The sequence below is a fragment of the Gambusia affinis genome, linkage group LG15 (assembly GCF_019740435.1).
Source record: "Gambusia affinis linkage group LG15, SWU_Gaff_1.0, whole genome shotgun sequence".
Taxonomy (NCBI): domain Eukaryota; kingdom Metazoa; phylum Chordata; class Actinopteri; order Cyprinodontiformes; family Poeciliidae; genus Gambusia; species Gambusia affinis.
Genome location: NC_057882.1, coordinates 15699340 through 15726228, shown reverse-complemented (window position 1 = coordinate 15726228; position 26889 = coordinate 15699340). Strand labels below are relative to the sequence as shown.

General features: G+C 40.1%; 3 protein-coding genes across 5 annotated transcripts; all 3 read left to right on the top strand.

The window, feature by feature from the left end:
- The first annotated feature begins 5300 nt into the window (after positions 1 to 5300).
- si:dkey-273o13.3 lies at positions 5301 to 9626 on the top strand. 3 transcript variants are annotated; one of them, XM_044139684.1, is made up of 5 exons: positions 5301 to 5656; positions 6308 to 6469; positions 7151 to 7217; positions 7322 to 7426; positions 8099 to 9626. In XM_044139684.1, exons 1-5 carry the CDS (start codon positions 5583 to 5585, stop codon positions 8927 to 8929), a joined length of 1239 nt encoding a protein of 412 aa, XP_043995619.1. In that variant the 5' UTR covers positions 5301 to 5582; the 3' UTR covers positions 8930 to 9626. The 3 variants fall into 3 exon arrangements, with proteins under 3 accessions (XP_043995619.1, XP_043995621.1, XP_043995618.1); XM_044139686.1 differs by having other exon boundaries at positions 5301 to 5858; XM_044139683.1 differs by lacking the exon at positions 5301 to 5656 and having other exon boundaries at positions 6159 to 6469.
- Positions 9627 to 10285: 659 nt separating this feature from the next.
- Positions 10286 to 14101, top strand: rom1a (retinal outer segment membrane protein 1a). Its single transcript, XM_044139688.1, has 5 exons — positions 10286 to 10360; positions 10593 to 10835; positions 12493 to 12923; positions 13014 to 13260; positions 13447 to 14101. The coding sequence occupies exons 2-5, from the start codon at positions 10686 to 10688 to the stop codon at positions 13657 to 13659; spliced, it is 1041 nt and encodes a 346-aa protein (XP_043995623.1). The 5' UTR covers positions 10286 to 10360; positions 10593 to 10685; the 3' UTR covers positions 13660 to 14101.
- Positions 14102 to 15640: 1539 nt separating this feature from the next.
- frmd8 (FERM domain containing 8) lies at positions 15641 to 26804 on the top strand. Its single transcript, XM_044139676.1, has 11 exons — positions 15641 to 15884; positions 17305 to 17402; positions 17547 to 17714; positions 17827 to 17928; positions 20850 to 20908; positions 21041 to 21207; positions 21930 to 22145; positions 22219 to 22342; positions 22455 to 22604; positions 23685 to 23901; positions 23973 to 26804. The coding sequence occupies exons 2-11, from the start codon at positions 17312 to 17314 to the stop codon at positions 24080 to 24082; spliced, it is 1404 nt and encodes a 467-aa protein (XP_043995611.1). The 5' UTR covers positions 15641 to 15884; positions 17305 to 17311; the 3' UTR covers positions 24083 to 26804.
- The last annotated feature ends 85 nt before the right edge of the window (positions 26805 to 26889 follow it).

The following is a 26889-nucleotide window of genomic DNA, read 5'->3' as shown; positions in this document are numbered from 1 at the left end:
AAGACAAATGAAAACAGTGTGATTTAAACTGATTGAATGTTTTATTTCAGCTGCTGCCTCACTGGTTGAGGAAATATTTTAGACCAATGCAAGAGGTCTGAAATGTCTGACCATCAAGACAAAGAACTGAAGCACAGAAAGGCTAAACAAGTGATGCAGCATCGCCACCACCAAGTCCATCACCGCCATCACTACCATCACCGGTCCGATGACAACACCAGTCAAGAGTAAGCCTGACTGCTCCCTGCTTAAGACTGGTCTTGCAAAAATCTTCCTATCACTTGAACTTTTTGGTAAAACTTTATTCGAAGGGTTGCTCATAGGACTGATATAACACTGTCATAAATGTGACATATCACCTTTTATGAACATGAATGAGTCCCTATGGATGTTTATGACTGTTGTCATTCAATAAATGATGTCACTTTTAATGCAAAGTTGCTTTGATAGTAGAACTAAAAATCTATTTAACGTACAAACTTAACATTATTTGGTAAATAAAGACACTTTAGTACAAGGTTTTCATTGATTTTTAATGCTACTTTTAAAAAAGCAACATTGCATTAAAAGTGACCTTATAAGTGACCTTACAGTCACTAATTTTCATAGGGACTTAAACATGTTCATAAAAATGTCACATTTATGATAATAGACAGTCAGTCTTATGAACACCCCGTCAAATAAAGTGTTACCAACTTGTTTGTCACATTACAACTATAAACTTTATTGCATTTTATGGCACATTTAGACACATAGTAGCAGTGCATAGTGAAAGAAAAGCAGAAACTAAAGTAGATATATATTCAAAAAAATTGTGGCATTCATCTGGATTGAGACCCTTTTAAACTGACATCCATCAAGACAATCCAAGAAAAATAAAATTTCCTTCAGAAGTTACCTGATTTGCAAAAATAGTCCATTTGTGTGTAGTTCAACCTCATTAAATGCAGCTGTTCTCTGACAAAGAATACAGCAAAGTGGTCAGGGATAACATTGTGTCAATTTTAAAACAAGTTAGGTCCAAAAACAGTATGTCCAAAATGAAACAGAGATGGGAGCTTCTCATGCTGCAAGGACTCTTCTTTTGAAGAACAGGAAACCAGTCAGAGCTGATGGTGGTAAGATGAATTTAACTGAGAACTGGTCAAAAACCAGTGGTGGGAGAATGCTTTTCTTCATTAGGCACAGGGAAACTGGTCAGAATAGACAGTGGATAGAGCTAATTACACAAAATTTGTTAGAGACTGCAAACGAAATTAGACTGGCACAGATTCTAGTAGGTCAAGAATCCGTACAGGCAGATCTACATTAGAGAGGTTTAGATTAAATTATTTAAATTAGAATCAAAGGTTGTGATGTAAATTAAATTGAGACTTAAAAAGACTTAAAAACTGCTATTAAGAGATACTTCTCATCGAATCTAACTGAGTTTGTGGGATTTTGCAAAGAGGAATTGACAAAATTCGCAGACTCCAACTGTGTAACGGTGGTATAGAAATACCACGAAAGATTTTCTACTGCAGCTCCAGTGAAAGGTGGTTCTACAAAGTATTGACTTATAAGTAAATTTTTTTCTGATTACCAGGAGTAAAAACTTTCAAAAACCATGTTTTTCTTCCACTTTGCAATTATCTGCTATTACATGAAATATGCCAAAAAACACATTCATGAGATATGAATGCTTAAGTGTATTTTAGTCTTTTTTAAATTTTTAAAAAATCATTTTAGAAATTCAGAGGCAAAGTTAATCTCTTATTAATGTGATTCAAATATTCTCACTATAAATGTTTTTTTTCAACAGCACTCTGTCAACAGTGGACAGCGGCGATCATCCTCCACACAACCAAAATCACGAGGAACATGAGAAGAGTCATTCTTCACACCCTCACCATGGTCATCATAGGCAAAAGCATCGTAATTTTTCTGTTTCAGAAACCTCCTTTGACTCCTCATCTTCAACGTCTTCCTCATCAACATCCTCTTCCTTTTCATCCTCTTCCTCATCATCACCTTCCTCCTTCTCCTCTTCTTCGTTTTCCTCCTCTTCCACAACATCTTCTTCCACCTCTAGCCTCTCTACTGGAAACACCAGTGACTCTTCAGATACATACACTCACAGGAAGCCCCAGCATTCCCAGTCTTTTACTGACATTTCTACAAAACATCGGTACTTTGAAGAAGAAGAAGACGACACTGCCCCTTTAATAATTAAAAGAGGAAGTCAGCACAGGACATCTGCCAAGCAGAAAAAAGGCATTGAGAAGTCTTCCCGCAGCTGTCCTACTAGAGCCGGATTCAAAAATCAGCAAACGAGTACAAGAGGTTTCGGAAATGATGGAAGCTTCCGCAAGGCAAAATCAATGGAGGATCTCAAAGCACCCAAAGATAAAAGAGGAAATGGAAGCAATGAAGGAGATGAGCTGGAGAGGAGCAAAGGTGAAGCTAAGAAGAATTTAACGAAAGAAAAAATGAAGTTTTCTGCCTTCCTTAATGAGATTACACGGCAAGTGCTCAGCCCAATGAGACTTACCTCTCTTGGGGTCACAGATGCTCAAAGACCCTGGAGCCCAGGACAGGTCTCCACCAAATCCAGGGAGACAGACAGTAGCACTGACAAACCCAGACAGCAGAGAAGTCGTGCTGCAAGTGCTGACTCAGTTAGCTCAAGCAGACATTCCCATATTAGCAAGCATTCTAAGTCTTCTCGTCTGTCTCACTCTAAAGCTTCCCATCATCCCGGTGTCCACTCTGACAGTCTATCTGATCATCCAAAGCACAGACGTAGAAGCTGTCGCTCAAGATCTCCAGCTGGTGAGCATCAATCTCGATTGCCTTCTCGAAAGCACTACCACAGCCATCGTTCCAATCACCATAACAATGAAGATTGCAACAGTCCAGGTCATCACCAACAAGAAAGATATGGCCATACTACTAGTCATCACCATCACCATAGACACCACAATGCACCACATTGCCATCAGTCTGGAGGCAAGAATCATGAAGATAATTGTAGCCCAACTCATCATCATGAAGACCATCATAGTTCAAGTCATCACTATCACAGCCATTCAAGCTCACGGCCTACCACTCCTCATCTGCATAGACGTCACAGTTCAACCAGTGACATTGGAGATCCTCACGGTCCAACACGTCCACATCACCATAGTGAGCACAAGGATAGGCCTCATACCTATGAAACCCACCAGCACTACCATGTAGACTCCCATAAAGAGGCTAATCAGCATCATCATGGAGACCACCACAATCCAGGCCATCATCACCATGGAAGGCACAGAAGTCCTGGTCATCGTCATCATCATCATCATGGAAATCACCACAGTCCTGGCCATCATCATCATCATCATCATCATCATGGAGATCACAACAGTCCTGGCCATCATCATCATGGGAACCACCATGGTACAAGTCACCATCACCATGACGACCACCTCAGTCCAGGTCACCATCACCATGGCGACCATCATCATGGCGACCATCATCATGACGACCATCATCATGACGACCATCATCATGACGACCATCATCATGACGACCACCACACTCCAGGTCACCATCACCATGATGACCTCCACAGTCCAGGTCACCATCACCATGATGACCTCCACAGTCCAGGTCACCATCACCATGGTGACCTCCACAGTGCAGGTCACCATCACCATGATGACCACCACAGTGCAGGTCACCATCACCATGGTGACCACCACAGTGCAGGTCACCATCACCATGGTGACCACCACAGTGCAGGTCACCATCACCATGGTGACCACCACAGTGCAGGTCACCATCACCATGGTGACCACCACAGTGCAGGTCACCATCACCATGGTGACCTCCACAGTCCAGGCCACCATCATGACACAGAGCACCACAGTCCAGCCCATCGTGACCATGATGTTGACCACCACAATCTGGATCAACATCATCATGGTAACCACAACAGTCCAGACCATCATCACCATGGTGACCACCACAGTCCAGGCCATCATCACCATGGTGACCATCACAGTCCAGGCCATCATCACCATGGTGACCACCACAGTCCAGGCCACCAACATGACACAGAGCACCACAGTCCAGCCCGCCGTAACCATGACTTTGACCACCACAGTACAAGCCACCATCATCAAGGCGACCACCACAGTCCAGGTCATCATCATGATGCTGACCACCAAAATCTGGGTCACCATCATCATGGTGGCCATGACAGTCCAAGCCATCATCATCAACACCATCAGGACCACGACAGTCCAGGCCATCGTCATGACACAGGCCTCCACAATTCAGACCACCATCATGGAGCTCACCATAGTCCAGACCATCATCACCACCCTAAACACCCTCACAGTCCTGACCACAGCCACACTCCAGGTCATCATTCTCATCATAAAATCCACCACAGTCCAGACCACCATCATAGAGACTACCCAAGTTCAGGCCAGCATCATGCAGACCATCATGGTCCAGTCCACCATGAACATAGAAACCATCACAGTCCAAGCCATCATCACAGGGTTCATCACAGTGAAGGCCAGAATCACGGGGACCAGGATAATCTAGACCATCGTAAATATGGAGACCAGAACACTCCAGGTCATAATCATGGACATGACCACACTCCAGGCCGTCATCATAAAGAACACCACAATCCAGACCATCCAGATTTTGGGGATCAGGACACTCCATGCTATCTTCAGGGAGATGACCACCACAATCATCATGGAGACCACCACAGCCCAAACCATAATCATGAAGTGCAACACAGTGTAGGTGACCATCATGAAGATCCCCACCATTCTCACCATAATTATGAAAGTCACAGGAGTCCAGGCCATGAACAGACAGTCCACCATAGTCCAGGCAGTGTTCATGAAGCTCATAGTCCAGCTAGCCATCATGAAGATGACTCTCACAGTCCAAGTCCTCACCATGAAAGCTACCATTCCCCAGGTCATCAGCATAGAGACCATCACAATCCAGATGTTCAACATCATCATGTTGAATATCACCAAACAAATCTTCATCATGACCATCACCTTGAATCTCCGGCAGATCTGAGCCTTAACAGTGATCTTGAACACAACACTCTTGATGATCGCCATCCTAATTTAAAGGAGTATTCTGCTATTAGTTCACCTTCACACAGAAAGCCAGAATGTCTCGTCTGCACTGATCCCCCCAGCAACACAAATAATCCCTCTGGTTTGGATGAAGAAAGGACAAGTTTCTCCAGGCCATTCCATGTTAAAGTATGGCCTTACTTTTCAAGTTTAAGCTTCTGCATGCAATCTATCTTTAGAGTTTGTTCACTTTTAGGGAAGAGTCACAAAAAATAATCATAAGTTATGTAACATATTTGTCTCATTTGTTTTCCTATCGATTCTGGCAAGTGCATGCACGTCATGGTGGAAAATAGATTATTTGCGGCAGAACAATAGATTAGACACTAAGCACAAAAGTAATGGAAATCAATTCAGCATCCAAACTAATGGTTTTTATTCTTATGTCCTTTTAAAACCTCTTTAGTGTTTAGACTTTAGCAGTACAGCAGTGCTTCTATTTGAATGTTTTTGTATCTCCCCAACATATTTCTTTCTTTTCCCATACAGGAAAAAAAATACGACTTTGGCAGGATCGTGTAAGTTCATTGTTTTCCTTTAGGGCAATGGTCTCAACCTGCATTCCTCAAGGGACAGAGTCCAGCAACTTTTAGACCTGTTTCTTGTCTTGCAGACTTGAATTAATTGGCGAAACTTCCTCACTAGCATGCAGTCAAGCTACGCGGAGCTATGCTAATTAGCTAATATAGGAGCCAGGTGTGATAAAGCAGAGAGACCTCTGTAAGTTTCAGGACGAAACAAAATTGATAGAAAAGATATAAGGTTTTTTTTGTTTGTTTTGAGGGGGGTGTATAGGCTATAGTTAGCGTCCCGATCCACACTCCATTCCAGTAGATGGCGGTAATGCACATCTAAATGTTGCTTGCCAACCGCCATAAAAAAGAAGAAGAAGAAGAAGTAGTAGTAGTAGTAGTAGTAGTAGTAGTAGTAGTAGTAGTAGTAGTAGTAGTAGTAGTAGTAGTAGTAGTAGTAGTAGTAGTAGTAGTAGTAGTAGTTTCAGGACAGTGGCCGTTGAGGACTGGAGTTTGAGATTGCTGCTTCAGGGTTTTGCTAACTGAAAAAGTTATAGATAAAGTGATGGTAGTAACTTATTTAAATTTATTTATTTATTTATTTACTTACTTACTTACTTACTTACTTACTTACTTACTTACTTTTTGTTTGTCTAGGATACTGCAAAACCAAAATGAAGGTCTGCAACAAAGTTTACTGAAGACAGCAGTGAGGATGGAGTGTTTGGGAGAAGAGTTCATCAGTAGCCAGAAGATCCTGGAAACTGAACTTCACAGGACTCGCATGGAGCTCAGCAACCTCATGGGCAGGTTTAGCAGGTGCCTCCAGAATAAAAACATGTTCGTCAGAGGAGAATGGTTTGAGATGACAGTAATAACCTGTAATCCCTCCCAAGCTATGCAGAATACTGTGAAGCAGATGGGCTATACTGCAATGTTTCTCAATTCCGGTCCTCAGGCCCCCCTGCCCTGCATGTTTTAGGTGTTTCCCTTCTGCCACACACCTGGATTGAATATGTGGGTGATTAACAGGCTTCTGCAGCACTTGATGGTCATGCAATCATTTTAATCAGCTGCTCTGGAGTAGAGGTACATCTAAAACATGCAGAGCAGGGGGGCCTGAGGACTGGAATTGAGAAACACTGGGCTATAGCAATGGAAAACCATGCTATAGCGTGCTTCCTGTTGTTTCCTGTTCTGTTTCCCACAAAACAAGAAACAAGGTTGCAATTTACAAAAGCACATTGTAAATTGTACAATAGAATAGAGTCATGGACTGACAGCAAGTCCATATCGATATAATGTTATTTTCCCAAAATGCACTCAAATCGCCAAGAAATGTTTTAGACACATTTTTTGAATGACTGATCCAAATAATTACCACAATTGTAAAACACATTACTGACTGGAAAGGTGTAGCTGATAAAGTGATGCCTGTACTTGCCTGGTAACATATCGCACATATATGTTCTTTACTCTGCTTCTGTCTCTTTTCTTAAGGCTCCGTGATGATTGTTCCTCCACACAACAGACCAATAGTTTTCTAGAATTAAAGCTTCACTCAATGGTGAGGCAGCAACTCTCCCTCAGTTAACATATTCCTAAATGTTTTGGGGCGTTATACTGTGAGCTAGTTATCTTCCTTACTGAAGATCTGTGTTTCCCCACCAGCTTCAGAATATGGAAGGAGAGCGAGAAAGGCTGAATCTGCGCATCTCAGAATTGACTGAGCAACTGAGTGACGCTCAGTATGCCAGCACCATGGAAGAAATAAACGTGAGGGGCTTACCTTTATCGTTACTTTCAAGGCAGACATACATTTACTAAAGTTGGGCACATTACAATAAAATATTAATGTATTGTTTTAACTTTAGCATTTCTTAACAAGGCATAACAGTACATTGCGAAGTATCCAAAACAATACAAAGTAATGCATATTTGTGGAGTGGAAGGAAACAGTACCTTACTTATAGACACTTGTAATTACCAATCAACAGATGAATGTTAGCCATGGCCTTATCCTCACCTCTAGACTTTGATGTGCAATTTTGACAGATTAGATTATTTCAGGGTGAAGCTGCAGGAACAGGAACCGTGGAATAAATACATGGGCATTTTATGTATATAAGAAAATGCATAGCTTTGCATTTTAATGATACTTTTTTAACAATATATAAGTAATCCCTCAAATTAATGAATACAATCAAACCTTTATTTATTTCATTATATAGAGTGGTATGGTATTTAGGAACTTATTTAACAATGTATATATTTGTTTAATTTTGTCTTTTTTAACCCTCAATACATGAACACCATGTAATATTCTCTATCACAGCAAAACACTGGAGATTGTGATTATGAAGTAACAAAATGTGAGAAGGTCAAAGTGACGTAATTAATTTAGCAAGGCCCTATAACTGATTAAGTTTCAACTTTTGTTCACTTTAGGCAACAGAAGTCAACCCACACTCTCATTCTGGTGATGCACTCCCACAGATGATGCCTCCAATCGCTCCCCCACCGGCTCAGTTCATGGACAGCCATAACTATGGGAAAGAAGCAACCTCTGCACCGGAGCAGGCTTTGGGGTCGGTTCCAGAGGAGGAGGAATCTGACTGGTCCGAGGTGGGAGAGGAGACCCCACGCCTCTTACTGACGGGATCAAACAGAGGCCAGGCATGGAGGCCAGAAGAAGCAGACATGGACAAAGACAGCGAGTCGGGAAGTGAGGACCTAGTGAGAAGACACTCTCCGCGCCCTCTGCAGATACCCCATCTTCAGGTCACCGTTCACGAGTTTGTCCCATCGTCCCACTCCAACACTTTACCTTCCGGCTTCAAGAATCTGTCTGAGGGCATGCATAAGGAGGAGAGTTACAGGATCACCACAAGTCCAAATGTTAAGTCTACCATCCTCATCCGGTCTGCGAGCCTAGAAGAAATACCTCTGATACGCCACGACGAAGAGCTCAGAGGAACAGAGGCCGGGCGGAGCCTTCACCATTCAGCCGACGAAGCCGTCGAGGATCTCGACGATCAGATCATTCATCACTGGCGAATGAGCAGTGATAGGGACACGGTCATCAGGAGGCTGATAAAGAGCAGAGCGCCCGAGGAAGAGGGCATCCTAGCCGGCCTGCAGTCAGCGGAACAGCTGCTCAATCACTTCATTTGCGACCCGACGTCGGGTGAAGGAAGAGAGCCGGCCAGGTTTGAGATGTACGGTTGGACCGGGGGGATTCCAGAGGAGGTCCTGAAAGGGGAGCGAACTCAGCTCTGACTGTACACTGTAAAAAGAAAAAAACAAAACAAAAAAGCTGCTGAAGATTGAGTTTTCGAATGCTTGCTAATGTGTTTATGTTTTATAATAAACTGTAAATTAGTAGGTACTTTGCTGGTTAACTTCTAATTGTATCTAATTTTCTTTTCATTGTGTTTCATGACAAGCAGTCCACTCCCTTCATCAATAACACGTTGCTGAACTGATCGCAATCCCAGCTATACAGCAGATTCTTTTTCCTCTTCTTTCATTAATATACCTATGATATTTATTACGGTGTAGCGTCAAAGATTTTTACCCGCATCTAGAGTTGTCTTTTAAATAATGTATGATTAATGGATCTGAAACGGCTAACAGTTACTGGAGTGAGATAAAACGGTGTAAACGTTGAACCACCGCGGTGCAGCTTGGATTCAGCCACCGGCTAATTGGTTGCAGAATATTTTGTCGGAAAATGAAAATGTTTGGGGATGGCTTTCAAACTTCTTGTGTTCTCTATGCTGTATGAAACTGTAGACACCATCTTGTGTGCATGTACATATATGTATGCTTGTATGTATTCCTAGTATTTTGTCTTTAAGTGACCTCATTATATCTTCTTGAACTGTAAACTGTGACAATACTACATTAGCTTGTCAAAACACCTGATCACACATGTAAGTATGTCTATATTCCATTTAATAAAGCAAAGAAGTTAGACTCAGTATGTAATTTATGCATTTGTTTTATTCCTTTATGGTTTGGTTAACAACAAAGAAGTTGTTTCTGTTTCCAAAACGTTTTAATTTTCTATATTTACATTTAACATCAGAGCAATAGGGAATGTTAGGAGCCTCTTTATGCTATATTTGTCTCTCTTAACTCCTCATTAGCATCAGAAGATAATCATTACTAATACTCTGCTACTTCACATTCCCCTGGTTATGGCAGCAGAAATATTTCATCTTTGCAAAAGTTGTCAAGTACTATACAAGTCATTTCTTGCCCCTCAAACTTTCAATGCTCCATAATAGTTGAAAATACCGAAAGGAAAAGAAAAGTTATATGAATTGGTCAGTGCAAAATTCTAAGTTAATCTATGTATTTGACATTTCTGATTTATTTCTAGTAGCCTCATATTTATTTAGATTTGTAGAATAAAGATATTTAAAATTCTGTCCCTAAGCACGAGTGTTTTCACAGAGAATGACTTCAGTGCCAATATCTTCCTGTCAGATTCAATAATTCTCGTCCCACTGTGTGAGTAACGTGTGCTGAGCAGACATTGGCCTGGATCCACAGACCAGTTTAATAGGATAGGTAGGCATTAGCAGTAAGACGCTCCCACCATCCAGGTTTGCCAAATCCAGTGTGCCAAATCCACTGCGTGGCACACAGGAAGGGTCAGCGGAGAACTGGACTTTTTCACAACGTTTTGTGGAGACCAATAAGGTGAACTTTGGGGCATTCACATTTGTTTATTTGAGGTGACACCACTGGAGATGTCAAAAATAATTTTAAAAAAGTTTTTAATCTCCCAGGATCTGGAGCGAGGTTTTCTAAAATTTTCAGCCTTTTCTGTGCAGCTCAGTTGTCATCTTTCAGTTTTATTGAAATTCAGCAGTCGTCTTCACCCTGAGACTTTTGGGGTCTCTTAACTCTAAACTCTTCTCTTGCCTTGCAGACAAAGCACAGCATCGTCTCTCGTTGGCTCATCGCTTTCCTTCCCCTTCTCCCCCGGTGAGACTCGGGTCCCCCCGATCCCCGCGCTGCAACCATGGTGGTCATGAAGATGAAGTTCCCCTTTCAAAAACGGGTGAAGCTGGCACAGGGACTGTGGCTCCTGTCCTGGTGTGCCACGGTTGCCGGGGCCACGACCTTTACCCTGGGGTGCCTCCTGAAAACGGAGCTACGCAGGAGAGCGGAGGTATTTGTCTGTGAAATCCTGGGTATCTTTTTATTATATAATGTTTAGCATTATTACTAGCTGAAATCTTAACATATAATTTAGAGCTTTATTGAAAGAGTTATTGATATGAAATACAGAACTATTATGCAGCTTATGTTTGTCCATATTAGAAATTTAATCTATGAAATCAAAGCTGTAACTTCTGGTATGATGCAAAAATAACAAGTGTTTTGGACATTTTACTTTTTTTATGCAAGTTTTAGGATGCTATTGCTGATGCAAAGTAAAACATTTGTCAAACATCATCAACATCATGGACTTTGGGAATATATTTGTAATTGGAAAAATTGGTCAATGTAACACAAAACATCATTAACTCTGAATAAGCAAAGGTTTACAGACCTTTGACCCACTTTGGATCCTGACTAATCATTTCTTAAATCAGCCTCTCGGTCAAACTAATCCCTTATTCTGAAGGCTGTCACATTTTCCTTGAATAAATCAGTGTGCTTTTATTTGATCTTATTTAAACATTTTTTTCTTGAATCAACCGGAACATGTACTTTTACATAGTACTTTGCACTGAATTGCAAAGTAAAGAAAGAAAATGTTGACTATGTTACAAGAACTATTGGTCACTTGTATGTTCTGGTAAGTTTTATGGCCTGATGGGACAAAGATTGAGCTGTTTGGCCATGAAACATAAGAAGACTACACAATGCAGTCGAATTTGGTAGTGGCAGTATCATGCTGTTGATAGTGGATCAAAATCTTGTGTCTTAATCAGAGGAAATAAAGTATCTTATCACCTTTAATAGAAAACAGATAGATGCAGCTTACAATTTTTATTTCACATCTTTGAAAATTTTCTAGAAAACTCAAAAGAAGGCTTTTGTAAGCTTTAGGAGTCTAAATATTCTTCACTCATTTAAGAGCAAAAATCCCTATTGCTTTGCATAGCACCACCTAGTGGTAAACTGATGTTTCTCTAGGAAAGCCCTTCCAGCACTGCACAATACAATAGGTATGATCTCACTTCAATGTTTTGAAAAAGCTTAAAAAAAGAGAGAAAAATTATGTGTACAGATAATTTTTAAAAGAGAACAGTGGAAATAGTTTGCATTGCTTCAATTGAGTATGTCTTCAGTAAATCAGAAATGCACTGCCTCAGTCGAACAGCTCAGTGTTTGAAATTTCCTCAAATGGATCTGAGTAATTTTGGCATGAAAAGTTTGGCCATTTGTGATTTGTGAATGCTTCGATCATTGATGCCACTGGAAAGAAAAACAAACTCTTATCTTTTTCTTGTCAATATTATACCAGGGCAAAGCAAGGCAAGGCAACTTTACAGCATCTTTCGACGAGAGATAACTCCAAGTACTTGTATAAAAAGGTTAAAAACAACACTTATTAACAAAAAAACCACATCAAACAGATTAAGACTAAACTGGTGCAAAAATAAAATAAAGTTAAAAAATGAAACAATAAAGTTGTAGGCATTGGGTACATATTGTAATGCATCATCTCTTTGTGGATACATGGAACCGGTAGCATATTTTCACATAGTTTTTTTTTAATTAATAAGTGCTCATAAATTTATGATGTAGAGTTCACAAACAAAGAAACCTAACTTATTGAATTCACATTTTCAGCATTTTGCATGTCCGACTTTCAGGTAATGGCTAACACAGACATACATATCGTGCCCAACACCCTCATGATTGTTGGTCTGGCGTCTTTGGGCATCAACTACTTTGCCTCAAAGATCTGTCAGGACGCCTTGGACGCCGGTCGATTCCCTCGCTGGAAGAACTTCCTGAAGCCCTATTTCGCTGTCTCGTGCTTCTTCACCGTCCTCATGCTGCTGGCCATCATCATGAGCTATGCCATGAAGGGCAGCTTGGAGTCTTCGCTGAAAGCCGGCCTGAGGAACGGCATCCGCTTTTACAAGGACACGGACACCCCGGGCCGTTGCTTCCAGAAGCAAAACATCGACCGCTTGCAGATGGAGTTCCAGTGCTGCGGAAACAATGACTTCAGGGACTGGTTTGAGATCCAGTGGATCAGCAACCGCTACCTTGACTTCAGCTCCAAGGAAGTGAAAAAGTAAGTAGATGCGGCCAAAAGAGCTCCCCTATGAAGACGTATCCATGGCGAACTCTTTCTGAGGCAGTAGTGTCTTACGTCTTTCCGTAGCCGCATCAAGAGCAACGTAGACGGACGCTACCTGGTGGATGGAGTCCCGTTCAGCTGCTGCAACCCCAGCTCTCCGCGACCATGCATCCAGGATCGCCTGACCAACAACTCAGCTCACTACAACTATGACTACCAAACCGAGGAGCTCAACATCTACCTTAGAGGCTGCAGAGAGGCCCTGGTCAACTACTACATGGGTTTGATGAACACCATTGGAGCTGGAGTGTTGTCCATCTTCCTCCTACAGGTAAACTTGGAAAAAATTTAAGTTGACTCCTGCTAATTTCCAACTGGTGTCTGGTGTTTCCATTAGTTGTTTTTTTTATTATTATTTGCCATTGACCATTGGCTTTCTGTTCATTGGTAAATAAGAAACAAAGTCCCTTATTTACATTGCCAGCCTCTCATTCCTTCCTCCGTTTCTTTCCCTAAGGGCTCCGTACTGGTGAGCTTGCGCTTCCTGCAGACCGCCATGGAAGCAGTGGCAGGGAAGGAGAACACGGAGATCGAGACCGAAGGGTACTTACTGGAGAAGGGAGTGAAGGAAACCGTCATGGAGTACCTCGATCCTGTGCTCACGTTTCTGCTGCTCAAAAACAAGGTGGAAGAAGGGACAGCCGGAGAGACGACCACTGCGCCCGCCTAAACCGCACACCCTGTGTAGACATGTAAATAATTTTTACAGAGATCATTATTTATTTCAACATAAAAAAGGGGCAATTCAAACAAATTTCTATGAATCTCACAAAATTAGAAAGTGTTTTTTGTTGGTTTTTTTATTGTCAGTTGGACAATGCCAGATATGGTTATTCTGAATGGTCTTCAAATTAAAATTCCACCCAGGGACCTTCAGTACAAATACAGCACAAAAGTTACAGTAAAAATATAAAACCTCAAAGGATTTTCTAGGTATATACATTGTCAAAATAAAGTACCACTTTTTTAAAAAATTCCTTTCTATTTTTTCCTGTTGCAAGCTGTACATGACTGGTAGCCCGACATTGTTGTACTGTATTTGTTTGTTGCTTTTGAAAGTGATCTACCATTTGCGTTCTTACGACCAAAAGCAATAAAGCAGTATTTAATGAGGCAGTGTACACAGATGATTTTTGTGGACTTATGAAAACAGAGATGTAAAGCTGACCGTAGAGAGACATGAGGTGCAATGCTCCGCTGCGTAACAGGACTATGACATAATTTAACAGATGACTAATTAAAATTTGAAGTTACTAAATGCCTTATGGCGTGGCGTCCCTTTTCCTTTTTTTCTAACGTGAATAAAGCACATGCGAGTATTGTAATACATTTCTCTTCATGGCGAGTCCTCCAGCCTGAGTCTCTGCCCTTGCTTCTCCTCTCTCATGAAGGAATAGGATTAAGGAGATTGATTAAGCGGTGTCAGTAATTCAGTTAAAGCCATCAAGTGTGTCCCCTGTCCTGACACCTTTGTCAAAGCTGCTAAACCCATTTACAGCTGTAATCCTCATCCTGCTGAACTCTGCATTTACTCACCTGTGTCAGGTGGATGGAACAAGCAAAGGGAACCGTGCATGTATTTAAATGCTAAAAATGTAAACAAGTCCGTGGCATACAGTTTGACAAACATTCTGAGTCTGGATGTTCTGTTCTTTGAACGTGGATCTTATTTTCTGAAGTTTGTTTTTCAATCTGTGGAAATGTTTTTAAGTTCTACAATTACCACTAAAACAACTGTGGCTGCACACCTACTACTATTAGTAATAAAATACAAATAATATTCCATCCATCCATTTTCTAACACCCTTGCCCCTAGTGGAGTCAGGAGGGGTGCTGGTGCCTATCCCCAGCTAACGTTTCAGGCGAGAGGCGGGGTATACAAATAGTATTAATTAGTATTATTATTGACTGCATAGTGGTGGGGTTGTCAGCACCTTTGTCAAGCTTAAAGAAGGTCCTGGTTTTGAATCCAGCATGCTCTCCCTGACATATGTGGGTTTGCTCAGAATATGACACGTACCGGGTCACTGTTTTCTCAGAATATAACAAACTACATCCATGTTAGGTTATTTAGATGGTGCATGCATAATTGTTTGTCCTCTGTGCTTTGTCCTGTGATGGACGAAGCAGGACAAAATAGCTGTCCCGGATGCCTCTTAGTCATTATTCTCTGCAAGTTATAATAATAATAATGATGATAATAATAATAATAATAATAATAATAATAATAATAATAATAATAATAATAATAATAATAATAATAATAATAATAATAATAATAATAATAATAATAATAATAATAAATTTTATTTATTTATTTTGTCTCTATTGTGCTTGCATGGTTTTATTTTGCTTGTAATCTCTCATTTGTGGACGGATCAACAAAGACTTGCGTGGATAAAAAAGCAACAACAAAAAAAATCTCCTTGATGGATTACAGTGACGATGACGTACCCATTACGTAAGGTAACGACTGCGCGCCCGTTAACTTTCAACTTGTTTTCAGGATTAAATCTTTTTGGTCTCGCTGTAAACATATCGCTCATTTAGACAAAAGGGAAAGTATAAACCACAATAGAGGTGGATATTTGCTATCAGTCACTTCAAGAAAGTATTTTTATTTAAAAGTTTCTCCGTCCTGCGGAGGTTAAGAGCGTTTGGCATAAGGAACAACGCGCTATGATGAGGAACCGGTCAAAACGATCGAATCGTTCAGCTACCACACACTCCCTGCCCGGAAAGCTAATTTCGGACGCTTGGCTAACCCTTCCTCGCTAGAGAAACATTGCAGGAACGAACTGTTTGTTGACTCATGTATTTAGCAGTTTTTGTTACAATATCAGAATTCTGTCCCAGGAAAACACAGCGAGTGAAGGCGAATTTACCATAATACAGGTAGGTGAGCGGAACATCTATTTATTTCTACAGACTGCAGGAAATAACATTGAAAGTTAGCTGATGGGCCAGAGATAAGTGTTCAAATTGGCAACGTAGCTCCTGAATAACATAACATAACATACTAAAGTAAAAGCAGGACCCGTCACTCCGGGGTGGTGGTGTTTAAATCGTTAACGTAGCCACTTGTTTCGTCTCTGAGCTAGCATTAGCTAACTGAAATTTGATTTGGTGATGATGGATTTTTCCCTCGAGACCTTTATCGGTTTTTGCTGTCATTCCTGTTAGACATGGGTTGGGAATCAACTAATTTTCCGAGGCTTTCAGACGGCTTCCCTTTTCTGCCTGTAAAGGCTTTAGACGTCTAAGAAACTTGCCAAACACAAATTTGCTTGAGGTAAAAAAAAAAAAAAAGCAAAACAAAATCAAATCAAACAGAAAGAAAAACAGAAGAAGAATGGAAAGTTTGGGCCAACAGTCGCCCAGGACGAAGAATTATGCTTCTCTTATTAATTCTCTTTTTCTTTCTGCAGTTTAAGTTTAGGTTGCCAGCAATGTTTTGGTAGGTTTGCAGTTTTGTTGTATTCTTTATGATTATATCATACCATTATTTTCCTTCCACCTCACACACACACACACACACACACACATATATATATATATATATATATATATATATATATATATATATATATATATATATATATATATATATATATATATATATTTATGTATATCTTTTTGTTAATAAATCACAGGAGTCTTCAAATTGTGGCTCTTAAAAACCAATTAAGACATATTTTTGATCATAATCCCAATAAGAAAAAGTGTTTTAGCAATTCTGTCATATGTTTTATGAAATATCTGCACAGATTATTTACAACAGAAAGTCACCAATGGTACAAAACCTTTAGAGATAATTTCAAGTTCTGTCTTTTTTTTTTCATTTCTATTTCTTTCTTTTTACGTGTTCACTCAATTAGTTTTATTCATGTTTTTTTTATTTGTAGATCAGGTAACCTCTTTTATTCTAAATACTAAAATAGACATTTTTATTTAACTTTCTTGGTTTTCAAATGAACAATTCCTTTTTTTCCCCTTTGCAGCTGTAGGCAAATATCATTCTGTAGCGGCAATGGCAAAAGTGGCTCTTTGAATTGAAAAGGTTGCTGACCCCTGGCCTATCACAAAAATAAAGCAACCATGAAAATTGTGGTTGGACACACTCTGGGCCGATAGCAGTGCATTCACAAGTAAAATAAGATGGTTTAGAAATGCACAAGGAAAGTCACAATTTATGTTAAGGACATGTGGAACAACGGAGCGGTTTGTTCTTTGTTTCCATGGACTCTTCCAGTTCATTGCACATGCTGCAGTGTAAATGTTCTGACTGCCCTAAGTTTTGCCGTTTGTGTTTCAGATAAAAGATGGAGGGTGACAACTGCAGTTTTCCTCCGGATTTGTCTGATGATCATTCGCAAAGAGGAAGTGTGGCTTCTTCCGCAACGCTTTCCCGTGGTATGGCGCAATCGATTCAAAAAGGGAGGAATGAGTGAACTCCCTCCTCGTTTTTGTTTTGCCTCAAAGTCTATTTAGATTACTACAAATAGAAAAGCCCGTATTGTGCTGTTGTAAACAACTTTTTGCGTGCGTGTCCCACAGCTCAGGATGTGCTCGTGTATTTGTGTGGTGAGAGTGCGGTCCACTTATCCGTGGAAGGGCTCGGCAGCGTCTCCGTGCAGGAGTTGGGCCGTAGTGTTCGTGAAGCTCTGCAGATCCCAGAGTCGGCACCGGATGCTTTCGCCTTTTGGCTCTGCTCTCCGTTGCTTGGTAAGAACCCCTTTTTTTAATTATTATTATTGATTTGGGCATCCTTTCATCTTTTAATAAGTTCAAAATACAGCTAACTGGATTGCCTTTTCTTTTATGCCTCATTCTGCAGAGCTGCAGCTGAAGGTGAGGCATCAGCCGTACAAGCTGTGCAGGCAGTGGCAGGATCTGCTGTATCGATTCACTGACGCGTCAGAAGACGACATTTCACAAGGTGGGAACTTGAACGGGTTTAGCACGAAGGGTCTTATTTGGAATATACTAATGGCCTGGAGCTGTTTAACACTGAGATTGCCTGGCTTTTTTTTCCACACGTACTCCAGCTTCGCAGGTAAAACGTGCTAATTAGGTTAATGTGTAAGGAGGAAATAGCTGAGCATCAGCTTTCATGACTCTTTGACTGCATGAGAGGATGGACTGTACGCTGTGGACTAGAGCTGAAACAATTATTTGTGAAGAATCAATTATTGAAACAGTCGTGATTTGATTTTGTAATGGATTAATTGTTAACTGGAGTATGCAGCCAAAAACAAAAAAAGCCATTTGCTAAAAGAAGAACACGCTCAGAGCAGAAAGTGAGTAAGTGTTCAAAAAATATATATCAATTTTGCATTTAAGATTAAAATAATAAAAAAAAAACTTTATCTGTACACATGTTCTACCCAGAACTCCTCAAGTATCTTCTTTTGCTATCCATTTATTAATAATTTAATCCAAAACATAGTCAGCATATCAGCTCTCAATTATATTGATGGGAAGTCGAGCCGAAAGGGCCGAGCTTTTCAGATGTTGTTAGGAATATTTGTTTCGCTGCAGATTGCTACAAATCATCAAGCGTAGAATAAAGGAATGTTTTGTTATTGAATTTCAGGCAATTAAATTTTAATTTGTCTATTTGCATTTTTTAATGTATTTCTAGTATTTTGTAAAAAAGGCTTTAGTGGTTCAATAAATCATTCTGTAGACTGCCAATTTTTTCTCCGATTAATCATCAGAATAATGAATTACTAAAATAATTATTAGTTCCAAGCCTTCTGTGGACAAAGTAAAACATGGCTGTAGTGGCTACAAATTAGTGTAATAAAGAAAACATAAAGTTGTTCCTCAAAGTTTAGCTTAACAAGAGTCTATATGCAGTATTTCTGCAGCTGAGGGCCAGTTTATGTAAAAACCTTCTGATCAAGATTAAAACAAAAACTATGAGAACAGATCAAATGTTTGTGAAGAGCTCAAACCTGTTTCCTGAAGTCGTGTGCATCACTGTGTGCCAGTTTTGCTCTGCAGCTGTTTCCCTTTTCCTCACAATTTGTACTCATGAAATGAAATGAAATGAAATTTATTCGAACATGATACAAATATAAAAATAAAATAGTGCACAGTAACAAGAAGTGCATAAGAAAGAAGAGAAAATACAGAGTTTTAGTTTCAGTTAACATATCATGCTCAAAATGGGGTAGGAAGAAGTGAGAACTTATAAACTCCTACCCCTAAACACTTGAGACTTTAGAGTCCTACTGTCTTTAAAAAAAATCAAAATCAAAGTGGCAGTCAGAAGTAACAGTTACTAATATTTACCTATACATTTTCCCATTTTATGCTGGTTTATCTTTCTAAACCCTTACACCAAGTTGTTATCTTCAATACACACCTTATTGCTTTCTGTCCCCATGTGTGTATCTATTGAAAATTACCTCTTTGTACTTTCTTTTGAATTGAGTTAAACTATTGCTTTGTTTTAAATCTTCATGTAACTTATTCCATAACTTTACACCTTTAATTGAAATACAGAAGCTTTTTCTTGTTGTTCTAAATTTGCGGATCTTGAAGTTTGAGTGACCCCTTAAGTTATACCCCCCTTCTCTTTCAGAAAACGTGCTCTGTATGTGCTCAGGTAACAACTTTTTAGATACCTTGAACATAAATTGAGCCATTTTAAATTCTACAAGCTCGTCAAATTTGAGAATTCTGGATATTATGAAGAGCGGGTTTGTATGCTCATAATAACCGACATTATGGATGATTCTAATGGCTCGTTTCTGTAGGACGGTTATCGGATGTAAAGAGCTCTTGTAATTAACTCCCCACACTTCACAGCAATATGATAGATATGGTAAAATCAGAGAGTTATATAGAATATAAAGTGATTTAGCATTCAATACATGCTAGCTCTAGCCAATATGGATATACTTCTACTGAGTTTACTCTGTAAATGTTGATTTTTTTCATTTTTAATTGCTTTGAAAGCTTTTTTTTTTTTTTTTCATTTTTGTGTAGGAACATTTACATTTTTAGAGTTTTATGCTCATAAATTGTTGTTTAGTTGTATTTACAGAGGGTGAGTGGGACGTCCTTTTTGATTGTACAAAATTCCAGAAAATGAGGCAGTGACACAATGAGTGTAAAAAAAAAATATATATATATATATATAAAGTTGGATTTTGTGCAGTCTTCAAAACCAGTTTTAACCTTCTTTTAATATATGTTGGTTTATATTGTGCTTCTTCACATTAAAGTTGAACTGTAATAGAATTTAGCGACTTGTTTTGTCTTGCAAACCTGTGCTAATAATTATACTAATAATTATTTTCCCACTGTAGCAGTCCTTTGGAATTAAAGTAGTTCTTACAAAGGTGCATAATGGACACATTTTTAGAGTTTTATGCTCAAAGTTTTACACCAGATAACTGTTACCTCTCACAAACAGACCACACATCACAGCAGACTTTTGTTGAAGTGCTACTCGTCTCTAAACGGCTGTGAGGTGTGAGCCGGTGACTCGGTTTGCTGTTTGCTTTTTTTTCTTTTTCGTGGTTATTATCAATCAAAGTGGAAAAGCTCACTTGTTAACTCCCAAGTCACAGAAAAAGGGAACGGCTAAAAACACCACCAAGGGGAGTATTTAATTGCTTTGAAAGCTTTTTTTTTTTTTTTTTTTTTTCATTTTTGTGTAGGAAGTTCTGCCCACATTCAAGTGTTGTCAGCCTGGACTGAGTGGGTTGAGTTGTCTGTAGCCTCAGTGCTCCACTCCGAATTGAGAGACTCTTGTTAAGTGTCAAATGAAATGACCTAAAAACCAGTAAACTGACGCATCCTTTTTTCCTGCTTTTCTTTTCTTTTTCTTTTTTTTCTCCTCAGATGAACCATATCTACAGTACAGGCGCAACGTGTTTTATCCAAAATCTAAAGAGCTGCAGGTAGCGTCCGAACTGCGAAGCACTCATTGTGATTCTTTATGACCGGTTCATGGAAACTGTTATTCATTGCACGAATCTCTTTAGCTCGCCGTTGCATTAGAAAACACTAATTGTGTCTCCACTCCTCCGCAGATTAAAGATGAGGCGATGTTGAGACTTCTCTACGAGGAGGCCAGGGGCAACATCCTCTCTGGCCGATACCCCTGTGACCCGGAGCACTGGGCGGGGCTTGGCGCCTTGTCCCTCGCTCTTGAAGAGGGGCCTGGTCTCGACAGCCAGCAGATCACGACTAAAATCAGGTAAGTGAGCGAGTTGATCGGTTGGTTTATGTTTAAGGACCGATGTTCAGAAGCTGCTGCTGTATGGAATCTGATCAGATTAATGTGATCAGAATCATTTCCAAAAGGGGGAATCTGTCAAACGTGCAGTTTGTCTCTTATTCTGGTCGTCATGTCAAGGGACGCCTTTCCAACTTTACCACAGTTTAAGTGGGGATGCACCGGTCAGGGTTTTACCGGCCAATGTTGGTTTTCTTTCAGGTCTGATTCCAATTTTTCTTTCCAAACGTCACCAAAAACCTACGTATGTTTGTATAAGTTACTGCTCAGACATTGTTTTGTTATTTTATTTACCATCAAGAGCTGAAATGTATCATGACAGCGATGAATCAAAAAAACCATTTTGTGATAAATGATAAATGTCACGGCATTAATTCAAACATCCGTAAGAGGGGAGATCTTGCAACACCTTTTTCAAGCACTTTATGTTATTTGTTGCGCTTCAGTTTTATACTTTTCATCCATGATGGAGCTGTCACCTATTAAGACAACCAAGAGTATTTGCTGTAAAATAATTTTAATATATCTTTGACACCGCGAGAGCAAATAATCACTTTTTTCACAGTAAAACAAAACATTAAAAAAAATGAGACCCAGGAATGTGTTTGTTCTCGTTGGATTCAACAGTGAATTGTCACACGGGGATAGAATTTAATTTCACCTTTGCGCTCTGCTGCGCGCAGGGAAAAGAAGCTGCCTTCCTTCGTCCCGGCTCACGTTGCCATGGGCAGCGGAGGGTTTTTCTCCACTCTGCGGGGGAAATCGAGCCGCCAGGCAGAGCTGGAGCAGAAGCTCTCCGAGGAGTACGGAAAGATCAGCAAATCCACTGGAAGCTCTCCGGAGCCTCAGCAGCTCCTGCACCAGTACCTCAGCATGTGTCACACTCTGCCTTATTACGGGTAGGAACTGTTGTTTTAGCCACTTTTTGTTTTGTTGTTTGTTTTCATGCTTTGGCACCAAATCTACCGCCAGGTGCGCCTTTTTCTGCGGGGAGATTGACAAACCAGTTCAAGGCATCCTCCAACGGGGAAAACGTAAAGCTGTCAGTGTTGGGATCTGCCTGGACGGAGTTTATGTGATGGATGTGAAGGAGAAGGTGAGTTTCTTTGCCTTTTTCTTTTTTTTGCGGGGAATATTTCTAACTTTGCACACAGTTGGACAGTTATTAGCTGTTTACGTCTTCTCTTGCCGGTCACGTCTCGTTGCAGCATGTGCTGCTCGGGCTGCGTTTCAGCGAGCTTTCGTGGGACCACAGTCGCCCCGAAGAGGAGGGGGACTCGCACATCTTGTGGCTGGAGTTTGACGGGGAGGAAGACGGCACTCCCGTCAACAAACTGCTGAAGATTTACTCAAAACAAGTACGAAAACTGGGATATATGGCAAAATAATCAAATGATCTTTCCTGGGCATGCTGCGGTGGCGTAGGGGGTAACGCGACCCACATTTGGATGGCTTGAGTCCTCGACGCGGCCGTCGCGGGTTCGATTCCTGGACCCGACCGACATTGCCGCATGTCTTCCCCCCTCTCTGTCAGACTACTATCATATAAGGGACACTAGAGCCCACAAAAGACTCCCTGGTGGGGAGAAAAAATAAATAAATTTGCTTGAATTTCTCTAGATTTTGTCCCTTTACAAACACAAACGTCAATGTTTGATTTTATGTGGTGATCATCAAAGAAGTTGACTTAGTTAACTTGATTTTAAAAGCAACTATGTTAGATTACAAGTTACTTTATTAGTTGACAACAGCCCCTCAGCGCCTCATCATAAAAATACCAATCGGAGCGAATCAACTGTATTTAAAAGCAACATTTCCTCTACTACTTTCTGTTCAACCAATTTCTTCTCTCCACCACTTAACTGGTTTAGCACCAAATTCTAGCTTTGGAAAATAAAAATAAATGTTTTTTTCTGAATAAAATGACAAAAAATAGTAGCTAATCTGATTACTGGACTGGAAATAGTAACCCGTTAGATTACTCGTAACTGAAAAAAAGAGGTAAGTAACCTGACACCGCTGGTGATGATCAGAAAATAATGCAATAAATAGAAGCCTACATGGTCTCAAGTGTAGTATGCATTTCTATTGATACCCCTTTACTACGATGCCCTAAGTAAACATTTTAATTGTTATGAATACTTTTGAAAGGGTGCGTCTTCAGTTTTTCCTGCAGAGGGTGATGAGTGCAGTGGTTTTACATCATCAAAAGCTGTGGTGGAAAAAAAACCTGTTTGAGCACCAGATGGCGAAGGGGCATTACGTAACACCAGAGGCAGCGAATCATAATCACACTTGTGTCCAATCCGTCGATGCCAGTATGCCCGCTATGCGCCTCTGCTTCCCCGTTTCAGATAAAATGGAGATTAAAGGGGGTGTTTATTGAGCAGAGAAGAAAAGGTGACAAAATAATCGTTTTTGTTTTTTTTCGTTTCTAGGCCGAGTTAATGAGCGGCTTTATCGAGTTCTGTGTGGAGCTGATGTCTACGTCAGAGGGGGGAGCCGCCAACGAGCCGGGCGTTCCTCAGGAGCCCGCCGGACAGGAAGCCGGCACCAGGAACGGCCGCGGAGGGCGCCGGGGGGTGCTGCAAAGGCAAGGCAGCGTCGTGTGCAGCAGGGTCCACTCCCTCAACACCATCAGCTACGTGGATAACGGTGAGTCCTCGAAATGAACATGAAATAAAAGCAAGAGGAGCATTTCTAGCTTCCATTGTTTTGTGTTTCAGGCAAAGAAATCAAACGCTTAAAGCCAAAAAGAGCCGCGTCCTTCTTCGCTCGACAAGCCACGGCGCCCACCTACTCCGCGGTGAACACCGAGAGCCTGGAGCAGGGTTAAACCTCTCTGCCTCCGTCTCCTCGACGACCAAACCTGAACGTTTTTACACTGAGATGTAAAAGTGAAAAATAAGACTTCTTTTTTTATTCAGCTAGTCTCTGAGCAAACTAAGGACCAAGTAAGAGGTGTCTATGTGTGGGTGTATTTATCGTTTTAAAGTGGTCTACAGTATGAGAGTACATTAATGTGAAAACTAAGATCTTTCTAAAATCCGAACCTTCAGAGATTGAAGTGAACTTGTCGGGCGGCAGACGGCCTTACTCTCCCATCAAAACGCTCTTCGGCGGAGATGAACCTCAGAGAAATCCGCTCAGCGTAAACTTATTTCTGAGCTCTTCTGCAGAGTGCTGTTCTTCAAACATGCCACACCTCAAAGGCGCATAAACCACCACAGTACCTCTTTTCTTTTAGTTTTAGCTTCCTATTACGATTAGTGCAGCTTCCCCTCAGTCAGCATGACCAACACTTTTAGAGGGGAGTAGCTTAACAGTGCGAAGGCATTATTCTGCTGGTTTTTGTTGTTGTTTTTTTTAAAACTACCGGTGCCTTGTTGTCATGATCGACGCTGAAGCCAAGCAGGAGAAGCGCTGGTAGAAACATAAAGGGTTCACTGTTATGGCAGCACATTTTCTGTGCTGTGGAAGTTTCTTGTGAGTACATTTTCTGTTTCATGTCATTTGAGGATTTTTATATTCATCCCTTTTTTGTGAAAGCAACACATAAAAAACTGAGAGTTAAGGATTAAAGTTAGGATCAGAGAATTGAATTATAAATTAATAATAAACCTAAAGATACCAGTGTTATTCTATTATGGTGCCTTACAAAAGCATTTATACCAAATTGAGAATTTTTGCATCAAAATGCAAACACAAACTTCATTGTATTTTTAACATGTTGTGAACAGACCAGCTCAAAGTAGCGCGTGATTGTCAAAACCACCCTTTGGTTCAATCGCGAGTCTTTTTCTGTGTTTTTGTGCCAGATTTGCATATCTACTGTAGAAGAAGAAATTTTTGCTGAGACTTCCTTGCAAAATGTCTTAAGCTCAGCCAGCCTGGACAAAAACTACAGGTTCCTCATTCAGCATGATGCCGCAACACCTAAGGAACATTGTGTGCAGTATTAGATTCACTTCACAATTCTGCACTACTTTTCTGTCACATAAAATCTCATTAAAATGCCCTGCTGTTTGTAAAATGTAAAAAAAAAAAAAAAGGGTCAATGCTTTTGCAAGGAACTTTCCAGTTGGAGGTAAGATTTGAAGTTAATCTTTGAAATTTCCACACTAGGTTAGGTTCATTAGTCCATGTTATTTTTTTCCATCAGTCCTTACAAGCAAAAAAAAAAAGAAAGGACTACATTATCACTGTGCCTCTCCTGAAGTGCAAACTATTTCTAAATTTACCCTGTTTAAACTCAATAATGGTAAAGTTTGGTCATTGTTGAAGAAGAGAGAAAGCAATATCAGTGAGTCGTAGAACATTTTCAGCTTTGACAAAAGATGGATTTCCACTTGCCTTCTCAGGGTGTCATGTACCATCGTGGTGCTGGTGAAATGAGGTGGTAAAATTCAAAAACAGGATCTGATGGAAAATCTGATTGGATTGTATGAATTTTATTCTCCACGTCAAACCAAGCCTTCCTGACTTACCTCCTCCCAGTAGATGACAGATTTCTCTCCTCGATGAATCTTTGAATTTCAGACCGACTCAGCCGCCTCGAGTCTGTACTGCGTTTCAGATTTTACTCTGAAAGAAGCCTAATATATTTAACACTGCCTTCCTTCCACCTGAGCGTATGCTTTCGTTTGATAAGTGACGGCCTCACGTGTTCTTCCTCCTCTCATCATGCAAACTCTAGAAAGCTCTTTCTGGGGGTTTTTTATGCTTTTTTTTTGAGCTTCGGATTGTATCTCAGCGTCCGTCTGTAACCCCTAGCAGACGGGGTTCCCGTCACATCGTTGCTAGCACACACTATGCATGACTCATTGTAGAATTGTCATTCCGACAGCCTCCGTCTAATGTGATGTTGCACTAATACTAACATGATCTTTATACAAATGTTTCCATCAACTGACTTTTGAACTTTTATGATTGAATATATTTACTTCCATCTTCATATATGTTTGTGTTTGTATACAGTAATGAAGAATTAGGTCTAATCAAATGCTGTCTCTTTAAGCAGTCGCTCTGAAGAAGCAGAAGTGCCTTTTTTTTTTTTACCGTGTTGATATCGGAACCCCCGTTTTCATGCTTTGAAATCGGGAATTAAAATGGTTTGTACGTATTTTACCTTTCCTACTGATGTGTTGTAGGCAGTCAGTTCTGTCTTTTTAAAAAAATATAAAATAAAGCAAGATGTATTTAAAAAACAAAACTTTGCTTACTACACACCTAAAAACTGTACTGTATACTGAAGCCATATTCATTTTAACCAGCATGATGCACTGTTACAACTTTATTCTTAAAACCATCTGTAGTTTTTTTTTTTTTTTTTTACAGCTGAACTAAAACAGGCTCATCATTTCTATCATTACTCATTTGCTGATTGTTGAAATAAAATGTTCAGTTGTAAAATACTTGTTTAGTATGTATGAAGTAATATAAAATATTGTGGTTCCTTTTCACGTACTCTTGAAGATTTTCTGTGAAATGCACCTTTGTTTATTATGATTCCGAAACCTACTAACTATAAAGACATAAAATGATACAACAGGAAAGAAGCTTTTCTTCTGTTTGTTGTGTGTGGCAAAGAAGAAATTATCCATCCATACTCTTAGTTGAAAATGTTTCTAGTTGGAAAAATAA

Excerpts from the sequence above, each read along its gene's own strand:
- frmd8 (XM_044139676.1), top strand. The coding sequence starts at position 17,312 with ATGGAGGGTGACAACTGCAGTTTTCCTCCGGATTTGTCTGATGATCAT. Across the intron at positions 21,208-21,929 it reads CAGATCACGACTAAAATCAG|GGAAAAGAAGCTGCCTTCCT; the intron begins GTAAGTGAGCGA and ends TGCTGCGCGCAG. Across the intron at positions 22,146-22,218 it reads CACACTCTGCCTTATTACGG|GTGCGCCTTTTTCTGCGGGG; the intron begins GTAGGAACTGTT and ends ATCTACCGCCAG.
- si:dkey-273o13.3 (XM_044139683.1), top strand. The coding sequence starts at position 6,216 with ATGGTAGTAACTTATTTAAATTTATTTATTTATTTATTTACTTACTTA. Across the intron at positions 6,470-7,150 it reads CTCATGGGCAGGTTTAGCAG|GCTCCGTGATGATTGTTCCT; the intron begins GTGCCTCCAGAA and ends TCTTTTCTTAAG. Across the intron at positions 7,427-8,098 it reads GCACCATGGAAGAAATAAAC|GCAACAGAAGTCAACCCACA; the intron begins GTGAGGGGCTTA and ends TGTTCACTTTAG.
- rom1a (XM_044139688.1), top strand. The coding sequence starts at position 10,686 with ATGGTGGTCATGAAGATGAAGTTCCCCTTTCAAAAACGGGTGAAGCTG. Across the intron at positions 10,836-12,492 it reads AGCTACGCAGGAGAGCGGAG|GTAATGGCTAACACAGACAT; the intron begins GTATTTGTCTGT and ends TCCGACTTTCAG. Across the intron at positions 12,924-13,013 it reads AGCTCCAAGGAAGTGAAAAA|CCGCATCAAGAGCAACGTAG; the intron begins GTAAGTAGATGC and ends GTCTTTCCGTAG.